This window comes from Lemur catta, chromosome 9 (assembly GCF_020740605.2).
Source record: "Lemur catta isolate mLemCat1 chromosome 9, mLemCat1.pri, whole genome shotgun sequence".
NCBI lineage: Eukaryota > Metazoa > Chordata > Mammalia > Primates > Lemuridae > Lemur > Lemur catta.
Genome location: NC_059136.1, coordinates 95,382,657 through 95,395,812, shown reverse-complemented (window position 1 = coordinate 95,395,812; position 13,156 = coordinate 95,382,657). Strand labels below are relative to the sequence as shown.

At 35.0% G+C, this 13,156-nt stretch overlaps 1 protein-coding gene across 1 annotated transcript in view; it reads left to right on the top strand.

Moving 5' to 3' along the window:
* The window catches only part of RP1 (RP1 axonemal microtubule associated), a 310,551-nt gene that overhangs the window by 73,521 nt on the left and 223,874 nt on the right, over positions 1-13,156 (top strand). The window contains exons 6-8 of the mRNA XM_045560987.1: positions 1,892-2,024; positions 5,618-5,769; positions 12,107-12,185. Coding sequence (XP_045416943.1) covers positions 1,892-2,024; positions 5,618-5,769; positions 12,107-12,185 — 364 coding nt within the window. The remainder of the gene's footprint in view (positions 1-1,891; positions 2,025-5,617; positions 5,770-12,106; positions 12,186-13,156) is intronic.

Here is a 13,156-nt window from a genome sequence, read left to right as displayed (position 1 = left end):
TAAATGATCTTTAACTAAACAAGTTTTCAAAATGCAAAGAACAGCTAGCCATATTCCTAATATTCTTGGCAAACTTGCTCTTCTGTGGTTTTATGATATATGAAAAAATTAATTAGAAATTCATGGAAGATGAATAATTCCTTAAAAACAGATTTATAAAATTCCATTAGCAGGAATATATAGTTGTTAATAATGCCATTTTTACATTAAAGTTATGAAGGAGTCTGAAGCAGAATGACAAAATAAAACTCACTTTATGAAAATACAGAATGAAGAGGTCAGATTTCAAAATTCACAGTTACTGCCTGGCTTCTATGTGAAATAATGCTCTCTTTTGTGCTATATAGAACTTTTGAAGTATGATATTCAAATTAATTCTTAAGTGATCATATATAATATTAATAATATCTTGTTTCACTCTCAGTAAGCTAAACTAATCAAAATTATCATTAATCCTCCTGCCATCTCATTTGATTGATAACCATTAAGCAAGATTACATTCATTATGAAGCTGGGATACTGAGACAACTGTTAGGTGATCTGAAAAGATTATATTGTATTGTAAACAAATGATATAAAAATCAGGCTAAGAATGGCTTTGAAAACCAATAGTTATTCTCTGTGGTTCTTAGGAACCTTTTCTAAAAGTAACACTGCATCAGAATCACAGTTGATGTGCATTTATAAATGTGAATTTCCACTTCAGCAGGCCAAGGCAGGAAGATCACTTGAGGCCAGGAGTTTGAGACCAGCCTAGGCAACATAGTGAAACCCCATCTCTAGCAAAAAAATAAAAAATTAGCCAGGCATAGTGACACACACCTGTAGTCCTAGCTACTCAAGACTAAGGAGGATTTCTTGAGCCCAGGAGTTTGAGGCTGCAGTGAACTACAGTTGTGCCACTGCACTCCAGCCTGGGCAACACAGTGAGACCCTGTTTCTAAAAAAGAAAAAAAGTGAATTGCTGGACCTGTCCAAGACCCACAAAGCTTAGTAGGATTGGGTGCTGAAAATCTACCTTTTTAACAAGGTGATTTTTAAAACACAGTAAAGTTGAAAATCTCTGATTTAAGGCATTTTAAAGGGAGTAAGATTAATTTATCAGATAAAATAACACCTCACTGAAGCTTTTAAAAGAATAATGGTACCCTACTCATGAAGGGCGAGGTTTTAGAATCAGAAAACATAATTTCTGCTTTTTGATGATTTTTTACTTTTTCCAGTTTCTACCAGAATTTATTAACATTCTTGCTTAACTTCAGGACAAATAGATATAATATGTTATATAATAGGTACCCAAATAAATAATTATTATTTGATTTTTATTCATTGCTAAGGATCCAAGGAGGGAACAGTTTGAATCTGTTTGAATCTGTATCAGTTTGAATCTGTAGTATATAAAATTTAACCTCATGCTAATCTTTTATAAAATCATTTTAAAGGACAAAATTTCTGAGAGGTGGAAACTGTCTCTTTTTAAATAGGAAAATATTAATGACATAAAATTTGGGAGGAAATTGGCATGTTTAATATAAACATTTCAAAATAGAGAAATTAGAAATAGAAAAATTTAGGTGCAGCTGCTCAAGAGGATTACTTGAGCCCAGGAGTTCAAGACCAGCCTGGGCAACATAATGAGACCTGTCTCTAAAAAAAAAAAAAAATAAATGAATAAATAGATATAGACAAATTTTGAGATAGAGAAAAGAAATGTCATTGTACTTGAGATGGTAGTAAAAGAAGAAATTATCCCTTTTCCTGTCAAGTAATGAATTTCTCATATAAAAAATAGATTTTTGAGCTAAGTGGCAGACTTGGAGAAAAAACTTTTATTTGTCTCTGTGATAAAACATTCCTACATTTTTTGCAAGTAATATTATTGTTATTGTAGGTACAATTGCAGAACATGAATTCTGGAACTCAGTTTTATATACCTGTTCAACGATGGTTGGCACGGGATCAAGAAGATGGGGAAATCTGTCGAGAATTTCCTATTTTAAATAAAGGACACCCTGTCCTTCCAGGTGGGGAAGATCGAACTCTAGGACACACAAATAAAACCTGTTTGCCTAAATGCTGAAGGACAGGGAACTCAATAAGTATATGATGAGTAAATGTATAAGTGAGTAAATGAATGAATAAGGACTGCTAGTTTCCTATCAGCTACCTCTCTGGTGTGGCAGCTGCGTCTAAATGCTTTTTAGTTGTTTCACATGCTGGCATTCAGGAATATGTTCTGGTCAACAGTTAGTCCTGTTAGAAGGTCAGCTGAAATGCCTCTTAATCAAAATAAGGAAATTAATTCTTAGAAAATCATGAGAAAATTGACTGTCAAATGAAATTAATCCAGGGCTAAGAATTGCAAGTCAATGTGTATTTTGCCCACCAGATGCTGCCTTATTTTTGAAAATTTATCTATTTGATCAGGAAATGAAGACATAACTGCTCAATGACTTTCTAAATGTTTGGCCAAAAGTGGAGATGTGTTCAAGCCTTGTATAAATATGACTGAGAGTAGGCTCTTGATCTACTCAGGGTTAGGGAGTCACTGCTCCCCACCACAAGAATTCAGGGTGACTGTCCATAAGAACCGTCTGCTCTTGGGTCTGTTGGCCCCAGCTTTGGAAGAGAATGGGATAAGGGTATATGAGAATTATTAAATGGACAATTGGTAAAAATAGATTTTTCTCCAGTCCAAGTTAAGTTCTATCAAAAATGTGATAGCTTAGTTTTCTAAAGAAATAAGTAATAATAAGTATTATCACACATTAGTCTTAGGTACCTACAACCTGTGTAGCTTTTTGAGAGAACATAAACTGCTAAAAGATTTGCACAGACTCCTAATTCATTTGTGGTTTTTAAATAAGGTGTGATAAATTCTTCTTAAGTTTCTAAAGTTAAGATATTTTTGAAAAGACATGAATAGACCTAGTTAGGCTTGCATGAACATTGTTTTTACCACTTATAAGCATTTCTCTCACCATTTATAAGCATTGTTCTCACCATTCTTCCTTTCACCCGAGGAGATATTCACCTGGTGCCGTGTTCTTAGCCACTGTTAATAATGATGCAGAGGTCACTTTTTGCTTTTTCCTCTCTCTGTTTTAACTATAAAATTCTGCTCAAAGAAGGCATACTCAGCAAATACATACTGATTTTACTTGCCTTCTCTGTAGTGCTTGGTACTTTTGGTTTATTAATAAACATTTTTCTTTTCAGTTTTTGCACATGGCTTGGTATTCTAACCATACCCTGTCATGTGCTGTCTTTAAACTTGGCAAGCCTTTAGTTATCTAGGTCAGCAGTACATACAGTAAATGATAACTGACCATAGCCATATTGTTACCTAGTATTCTAGCAAAGATTAATGCTGTGTCTGAAGTGATATCATTACAGACAAGCAACACCTTCACTAGAGATAGACATACCAGTTATAGGTGGTACAAATAAGGAAAGCTGGATTAATATTTTTTTTTTGCCATATTTTGTTCCTTTAAGCTTATAAAGAGTTACAGTAATATTTGTCATTTAAGGCAAAAGGAACTATAAAAGAGTCTACCTGGTTTATGAGTTTACTATCATATGTACCTGAAAAAATATGTTTTGTAATTATGGAATTATTTCCTATATAGCATAAGGGTTGCTAAGAAAACTGACCAAAAGTGGGCTCTCAGGCTGTGTGAGCTATTTTTTAAAATTTTTACTTTTAATTGTGATAACTAACACAGACATTAAATTTACCATCTTAAACATTTTTAAATGTGCAGTTCAGGAATGTTAGTGTATTTATATTCTTGTGCAGCAGGTCTCTAGAACTTTTGCATCTTACAAAGCTGGAACTCTATACCCATTAAATACTAATTCTCCTTTCTCCCCTCCTAGCCCTTGGCAACCACCTTTCTACTTTCTGTTTCTTTGATTTTAACTACTTTAGATACATCATGAGTGTAATCATACAATATTTGTCCTTTCGTGACTGGATTATTTTACTAAAAGTAATGTTCCCAAGATTTATCCATGGCCTAGCATGCAACAGGATTCCCTTCCTTTTTAAGACTGCATAATACTTCATTGTATATATATACCACAATTTCTTTATCCATTCATCTGGCAATGGATGTTTGGATTGCTTCCACCTCTTAGCTATCGTGAATAGTGTTGTGATGAACATAGGTGTACAAATATAAATATCTCTGAAATTCTACTTTGAATTCTTTTGGATATATACCCAGAAATAGGATTGTTGGATCATATGGTAATCCTATTTTTAATTTTTGAGGAATTTCCATGCTGTTTTCATATTAGTTGCACCATTTTACATTCCCACCAACAGCACACAAGGGTTCCAATTTCTCTGCATTCTCCCCAACACTTGTTTTTTCTTTTATTGATATTGTCTATCCTAATGGGTGTGAGGTGGTTTTCCACTGTATTTCTGTAATAATTAGTGATGTTGAATTTTTATAGGCTTTTTGGCTATCTGTATATATTCTTTGAAGAATTGTCTACTTGAGCCCTTTTTCTATTTTTTAATTGGGTTGTCTGTTGTTGAGCTGTAGGAGTTTCTTATATTTTCTGGATATTAATCCCTTATTGGATACATGATTTGAAAACATTTTCTGCAATGCTGTAGGTTGCCTGTTCACACTGTTGATTGTTTCCTTTGCTGTGCAGAAGTTTTTACGTTTGATGTAGCCCCACTTGTCTCCTTTTGTTTTTGTTGCCTGTGATTTGGGTGTCATATGTAAGAAATCATTGCCAAATTTGATATCCTGAAGTTTTCCCCTGTTTTCACCTAGGAATTTAATGGATTTAGGTATTATATTTAGGTCTTTAATCCATTTTTAGTTAATATCTGCATATGATGTAAGATAAGGGTTCAACTTCATTCTTTTGCAAGTGAATATCTGTTTACTCAACACCAGTTGTTGAAGAGGCTGTCTTTGCCTCATTGTGTGGTCTTGGCACCCTTGTTGAACTAATTGGAGCATGTACTTCAGAGTTTATCTCTGAGATCTCTATTCTATTCTATTGATCTGTCTGTCATTATGCCAGTACTGCACTGCCTTTATTATTATTATTGTTTGGTAGTGTGTTGTCAAATTAAGAAGCGTGAAGCCTCTAACTTTGTTCTTTGTCAAAATTGTTTTGACTATTTGGGGGTCTCTTGACAGTCCATATGAATTTTGGAATTGTTTTTTTCTATTTATGTGAAAATTGCTGTTGGGATTTTGGTAGGGATTGCACTGAATCTGTAGATTGCTTTGGATAAAATGGACATTTTAACAATATTAAGTCTGAGGTTGCTAAGATCTACAGTAAGAACACATCTTCTATCTATGAAATTGTGCACAGTTTATTGTTGCAATTGTTCTGTTTTACTATTAGTTATTGTTGTTAATCTCTTACTGTGCCTAATTTATAAATTAAACTTTATCATAGGTATGTATGTATATAGGAAAAAATAGTGTATATAGGATTTGGTAGCACCTGCAGTTTCAGGCATCCTCTGGGGATCTTGGGCCAGATCCACTGTGGATAAGGGGAGACTACTATACTTAATTTTTTATTATGAGTAGTGCTTGGTACCTAAAGCTTATTTTTCTTTTGTTGCCAGTGACAATATATGAAGTATATGTGGCAACAGGTGAACTATGGAATGCTGGAACAGTAGCCAATGTCTACATTTCTATCCATGGGGAAAAAGGAGATACAGGATCCAGACAACTATTTAGATCAAAGAGCTCCTTCAATTTTTTAAGAGGACAAGTAAGCAAAAAGTTCTTTGTTTTATTTTAAAAAGATTAATAGTAGCAAAAAATACATAAAATTTACCATCTTAATAATTTTAAGTGCATTTTAAGTGCACAGTTTAGTAGTGTTAAGTATATTCACATTGTTGTAAAATAAATACTCAGAGCTTTTTCACCTTTCAAAAATGGAGATCTATTACAATTAAATAACAACTCCATATTCTCTTCAGTCCCTGGTAACCGCCATTCTACTTTCTGTTTCTATATGTTTAACTACTTTAGATACTTCATATAAGTGAAATCATATAGTAATTGTCTTTTTGTGAATGGCTTATTTCACTGAGCATAATGTTCTCATCCATATGACAGGATTTTCTTTCATTTTAAGGCTGAATAATTTCTATTTTTTGTGTGTATATGCCCATGTACATGCTACATTTTGTTTATCAGTTCATCCATTAATGGACATTTGGTATGCCTTTACTTCTTGGTGATTGCGGATAATTCCACTATTCACGTGAGTGTGCAGATATCGTTTTGGGACTATCCTTTCAATTATTTTGCATATGTATCCCAGAAGTGGGATTGCTGGATCATAAGGTAGTTTGTTTTTAATTTTTTGAGAAACTGCCACACTGCTGAGTCTTGGAAGATAGCTACCATAAGTGTTCCTGCACCCATTTAAAATTGCCTGTTCTCTATAGCCCCAGGGAACTCTCAGATGCTGAACCCCTACGTTCCTAGAGCTAGGTGATTTAGGAACCAGTCCTTCGGGTGGAAGATGTAAAGTAGGGCTGCTGTATGAGTGGACAAACTCTTTCCAGGGAGAAGCTGGAGACTTGGATTTGTTGTTGGAGTGAGCTAGGGTGAAAAGGCATGGGAAGTGCCCACATGCACCATTCAGGCTCTGGGAAGCTTACTAATTACCTGCCTTATAGACTCCCAGATGCAGGTAATTAGAATCCCGATCCTTCCCAACCCAGGCAGCAGCTGGGATTGTATGCAGTCATAACCCCTTCTAGGGAGAAACTGGGAGTCAAATGTTTCACTGTGCTCACTCTGCTAGTCCAGGGAGATAGCTGCCTGTTTAAAACCATCTCCTTGTTTCCTGTGGTTCCAGGGGATTTCAAATGCTGAGCCCCATCTGCTTCCAGAAGTAGTTGACTTAGGAGGTAGTACTTTGGGTGGCAGCCATGGAAGTTGGGGTGCTATATGTGTGGTCTAAACACTTCACTCCTCAGAGAGAAGCTCCTGACTATGCAGTGCTATTTCTGGGGTGTGGTGTGTGGCATGAGCTTGTCTCAGCTCTTCCTACCTGTTTCAATGTGTATATTTTCTCAGTTGCCTGGTGTGTAGGAGTCTCTCAGTAAGTTTCTGGATCTCTCTCCAAGGGAATTGATCTATTTGTAGGAGTTTATTCAGTGTATCCATGGAAGGATTGAAAGTCAGGAGCCTCTTATTCTGCCATCTTGCTGACATCACCCAACCCAATGATTGTTTATAGAATGCATTCTTTAATTCCTACATATTTATGAATATTCAGTCTCCTACTGAATATTTTTTGGTTTTGTTTCACCATGGTTGGAAAAGATACCTTGTATGATTTTAATTTTCTTAAGTTTTTAAGACTTTCATGTGACCTAACTTGTGATCTGTCCTGAATAATGTTCCTGTGTATTTCTATTGAAGAGTGTGTATTCTGTTGTTTGGTGGTTCTGTATGTGTGTTAGGTCCAGTTGGTCTAATGGTGTTGTTCAAGTCCACTGTTTTCCTTTTTGATCTTTTGTTTTATTCTCCCACCCATTATTGAAAATGGGATGTTGAAGTCTCCTATTATTATTCTGTTGATATTTCTCCCTTCAATTCTGTAAATGTTTGCTTCATATATGTATGTGAACTCTGATGTTAGGTGTGTATTTATTTATAAATGTTATATCTTCCTAGTGAATTGACCCTATTATCATTATATGATATTTTTCTTGGTCTCTTGTGACAGTTTTTAACTTAAAGTCTGTTTTGTATAAGTATGGCCATTCCCTCCCTGTTTAGGTTCCTATTTGCAGAGAATATCTTTTTCCATCTTCTCACTTTTAACCAATGTATGTCCTTAGCTCTAAAATGAGTCTTCTGTAGGCAGCGTATAGGTAGATATTATTTTTTTAATCCATTCAGCTCATCCGTGTTTTTTGATTGTGAAATTAATACATTTACACCTAAAGAAAGTACTGATAGGGAAGAACTTACTATTGTCATTTAATTGTTTTCTGTATGTCTAGTAGCTCCCCCCCATCTTTCTTATAGCCTTCATTTTTGTCTCATTGATTTTTTGCAGCAACCTGCTTTGATTCTCTTCTCCTTTGCATTTGTGTGTATTCTATAGATATTTTCTTTATGGTTACCATTGTGATTATATAACACATTTTAAAGTATAATATTCTGTCTTAGACTGATAACAGCTTAACTTCAATTGCATACAAAAATTAAACTCAACAGCTCCACCCTCCACTTTGTTATTGATGTCAGAAATTACATCTTTATGTATTGTATACTTGCCTTTGTCCTTTAAATTTTATATAAGAATTAAAAGTGGATTTATGTACCAAAATTACAATAATACTAGTTTCTATGTTTGTCCAATGTAGTTCCTTTACTGTAGAACTTTATATTTTTATATGGCTTCATGTTGCTATCTAGTGTCCTTTTGTTTCAACTTGAACAACTCCTTTAGCACTTCTTGTATTGTGGGTTCAGTGGTAGTGCTTTTTTTCTTTTTCTTTTTCTTTCTTTGTTTTTTTTTTTTTTTTTTTGAGATGGAATCTCACTCTGTCATCAGGCTGGAGTTTAGTGTCCCGATCGTCGCTCACTGCAGCCTTGAACTCCTAGGCTACAAAGCAATCATCTTGCCTCAGCCTACCCCTCCCGAGTAGCTAGGACTATAGGCGTGTGCTGCTATACCTGGATATTATTTTAAAAACTTTCATAGAGACAGGATCTCTATGTTGTATAGGATGGTCTCGAACTCCTGGCCTCAAATGATCCTCCCGCTTCAGTCTCCCGATGTGCTGGGATTACAGGCTTGAGCCTCTGGACCTGGACTTTTTTTTTTTTGAGAAAGTTTTAATTTCTCCTTCATTTTTGACAGTTTTTCCTTATATAGAATTCTTGCTTGATGTGTTTTTTTTCTTTCAGTACCTTGAATATATCATTCTGCTGCCTTCTAGCCTGCATGATGGCTACCTAAATCCACTCATAATTTTATAGAATCTCCCTCATATATGATGAATTGCTTTTCTCTTGCTTCTTTCAAGATTGTCTCCTTAACTTTGAGAGTTGATAGTTTTGTTATAATGTGTCTCAGTGTGGGTTTCCCATGGTTTATTTTAGTTGGAGTTTGTTAAACTTCTTGCATTTATATGTGCATTTTACTCCTCAGATTTTGGAAGTTTGGGACCATTATTTTTTCAGAAAAACTCTCTGTCCCTTTCTCTCTCTCTTTTCTCCTTTTTAAATTCACATAATGCGTATATTGGCCTGCTTGATGGTATCTCATGAGTTCTAATGCTCTCTTCACTTTTCTTCATTATTTTTCCTTGTTGCTCCCCTATCTCAATAATTTCAAATGACTTGCCTTGAAGTTAGCTGATTCTTCTGCCTTGTCAAATCTGATGGTGAAACCCTCTAGTGAATTTCTCAATTCAGTTATTGTATTTATCAGCTCTAGAATTTCTGTTTGGTTCTTTCTTAGTCTCTTTCTGTTGATATTCTCATTTTGTAAATGCTTTATTTTCCTGATTTCATTTAGTTGTCTCCCTGTGTTCTTTTTAGCTCATTTAGCATCTGTAGCAGTTATTTTAAATTTTTGTCAGGAAGTTTAGACATCTGTATTTCCTTAGGGCTGTTTCATGGAGCTATTTGTTTCTTTGATTGGGCCATGTTTTCCTGTTTCTTTGTTGGCTTTGCGATCTTTTGTTGAGATTTGAGTGTTTAAAGAAAATAACCACACTTCACAGTCACTATGGACTGGCTTTGTACAGGAGAAAACTTGTACTAATCAGCCCAGGAGGAGGTTTAGGACCTCTCGGATCTTTTCTGACAATCTGTCTTCTCTGGGCTTATGTGTATGTTTTTAACTATCTTAATTTCCTTAAGTGTTTGCCCTTGTTTCTTATCTGGAGCCCACAATCTCTGGCTCCCTTGTCATCTGTCTGCCATACTAGAATCTGTGTAGCTCTGACATGTTACAGAGTTGGCTTCTGTTTTTCAGGCATCCAAACTATGTTGTCATTCTTGTCATAACTCCAAGTCAGAGGAGACATAAACCAGTCTTTCAGGCAGCCTTCAGACAAGATAGAATTTTGGATGTGTGGTCCAGTCTTTTTTTCTGTCCTGAGGGAGGATCTTGGATATCGGGGATTTCCTTCCTATTACACTACACTATGCCAGGTAGGGGTAGGGCATGGCATGTAAAATCCCTTGAACTTTCCTACCCTTTTTGGATGGAGTCCCTTCTTGGTTATGCTTTGGCCTGGGTGCTGCATCTTTCAAGGGGTCTCTAGAATTCTCAAGAAAAGTATTCTAGACCTTATGTTATTGTTAACTTAGTAATTCCTGGGATGAACTGGGGCCTGGAGTTTTCTAGTCTGCCATTTTGTTGACATCTCTCCCTCCTTCGTGGTTTTTAAACTGATCCTTATATTGTTAAATGTGGATAATTATATACAACAACCTTTGTTATGGAATGTAGAAACTGAATGCATTATATTATTTTACTATTATTAATATTTATATGCATATTATATTTAAATTTTCTTTCTCTCTTTTTTTAAACTGAGTAAAGCATGGAGGGTTTATCATATTTTATTTATCTCAGCCTTCTTTGATGACCCAACTTAGTTCTTAGTGAGTATGCCAGGATATTTTCATTGTTTATTTCCCCTCTTTTTCTTATAGTTCTCTAAGTCAGTTATCATAAATATTATAACTCATAATTTTCTTTGCTAATATTTTCTGTTATTATATAGAGAGTCCTCCTGTTATACCAGACTTGTTTGGTAGACAAAGGGATAACAATGTTACCCATTAACCTGTACCAGGCATGGAGAGTATTTTTTTGTTAATGAATGCTAATGGTTTTGTTTCCCATTATTTGTACACTTGCTAGTGCACTCAAGTAGAGACAAAGTGGTTCAGAAGGAAAATAGTCTTACTACATGTCAGAGTAGCTGAGCTCTGATCCTGGATCTGTGCCTCATCTTTCTTGTCCGTAGAAAGGATTTTTCCCTCACTTAGCAATTTTTAAGGATAAAATAGCAGTATGTAAAAATATTTTGAAATGTATGTTACACTATATAAATACAAAGTTATTTTTTATTTTTATATTTTTAATGGATATGCTACATCATGTATTTTTCTTACATTGAAACCTATAGTGTTATCTTAGATTTTATCAAAAGTATTCTGTGCCCCTCACTTTTAGTCCATATTCTGAATATATAAACCACTAGAGCACAACTATGGCTCCTTTTTATTGTAGCAGTAAATCTGGGACTCCAGATAAATGTTATGACTTTCAAATACTTTTTGTATCAGCAGCCTAAACTTACTTCAGAGGTGTTATATATGCATATGGCCCATAAACATGGCTGAAATTTTTTTTTTTTTTGAGACAGAGTCCCGCTCTGTTGCCCGGGCTAGAGTGAGTGCCGTGGCGTTAGCCTAGCTCACAGCAACCTCAAACTCCTGGGCTTAAGTGATCCTCCTGCCTCAGCCTCCTGAGTAGCTGGGACTACAGGCATGCACCACTATGCCTGGCTAATTTTTTCTATATATATTTTTAGTTGGCCAGATAATTTCTTTTTATTTTTAGTAGAGATGGGGTCTCGCTCTTGCTCAGGCTGGTCTTGAACTCCTGAGCTCCAGCGATCCAGCCGCCTCGGCCTCCCAGAGTGCTAGGATTACAGGCGTGAGCCACCGCGCCCAGCCATGAAAAAATTTTTATCCTAGGGAAGACAAGAGTTGTTTGCATTGATATGAATGTAAACTTTTAGTATATTTTATATGTATTATATTTATGCTATGATTATTTGAAAAACATACTTACAAGGAGCCCTCAAATATATTCTTTTATAACTAAAAATTGGCAACAAAGAAGAAGGGGGTATATTTGGAAACATTATTTTCTAGAAATTAATATTATCATTTTGCCTGTGCTTTCTTAATATAGACAGATTTGTATATTTGTTTAGTCAATCTACTTATTTTTATACTCAGTCTTTACTGCATTTTAACTTATACTTTTGGTAGAAATCAGAGATATTGTCTAGATCTAAATATACTTTTTTGATTGGTTATAGACTGACACCTTTTTCCTTGAGGCTGTGCACCTTGGAGATTTGTACAAGATTGTGATAGGCCATGATGGACTTGGCCCAGGTAAGGCTTTTCCATGGAGAATTAATGAAGGTCTGATTTTACTCTGTTTATGTGAAACCCTGTTCAAATCTAGAAAATACTGTGGAAAACTTATAGAAAACTGATCTCTATTGACAATCTAAAATCAAAACATTGTCCCTAACGACCTTTAAAATTTAACTAGATGTATTTTTCTTCAAAATGACATAGGCTTGGCCAACCAGATAATCTAGGATAGACCTAGAATGTTAGACAGAGTGATTAAAAAAATAGAGGGAATTTTATATTTATATATTGTGGCACGTGGTAGCATTCCTTGGACCAGTAGTAGAGGCAGCAGTAGTTTCTCCTGGTGGTGATATTCTGTGAAGGCTAGTGGTTGTCCAGCAGTGGCATGGTAAGGAGACTGACCTGGCAGTGGGGTCTCAGCTGTGTTTTCTGCTGCCACTTTGTTCATGCTTCTTCCCCAGTTTTCCCATCAGCCCTGTGACATGACTCATATCTTCCCAATAAATTCATTTTCTGCTACTGTATAAAAAAGCCATAAGATAAGCAAAATCCATTTAACAGCAGACAGAATACTAAAGGGCACGTATCAAAAAAGGATAAAAAACCAAAAAGTGTGAAACAAGATGATAAACTTTCTTGCTAAGTAGTGTCAAAGTATAATTTTCAAAATGTTAAGAATGAGATTCTCATATAAATACAGAGTGAACGTGTATTTAAATAATTAATGAGGGAATTAGCAGGTTGACAAAGCTGTTTCAAAGGTTATAATGAACTAAAAATATCTACATATAATCAGTGAAAACAAAAAGAATAATGAATAGGATTGATAAGGTAAATAAAAAATAGGAACAATGTTGTACAGATAATAAAAATATACCTTTGAGATTGTCTTCTGCCTTGAACAAAACTCATTTGTATTTTGACCAGACATATACCATTTCCAGCTTATTTTTTGTCAGTTGATAGCTAATTTTATAGAGTTT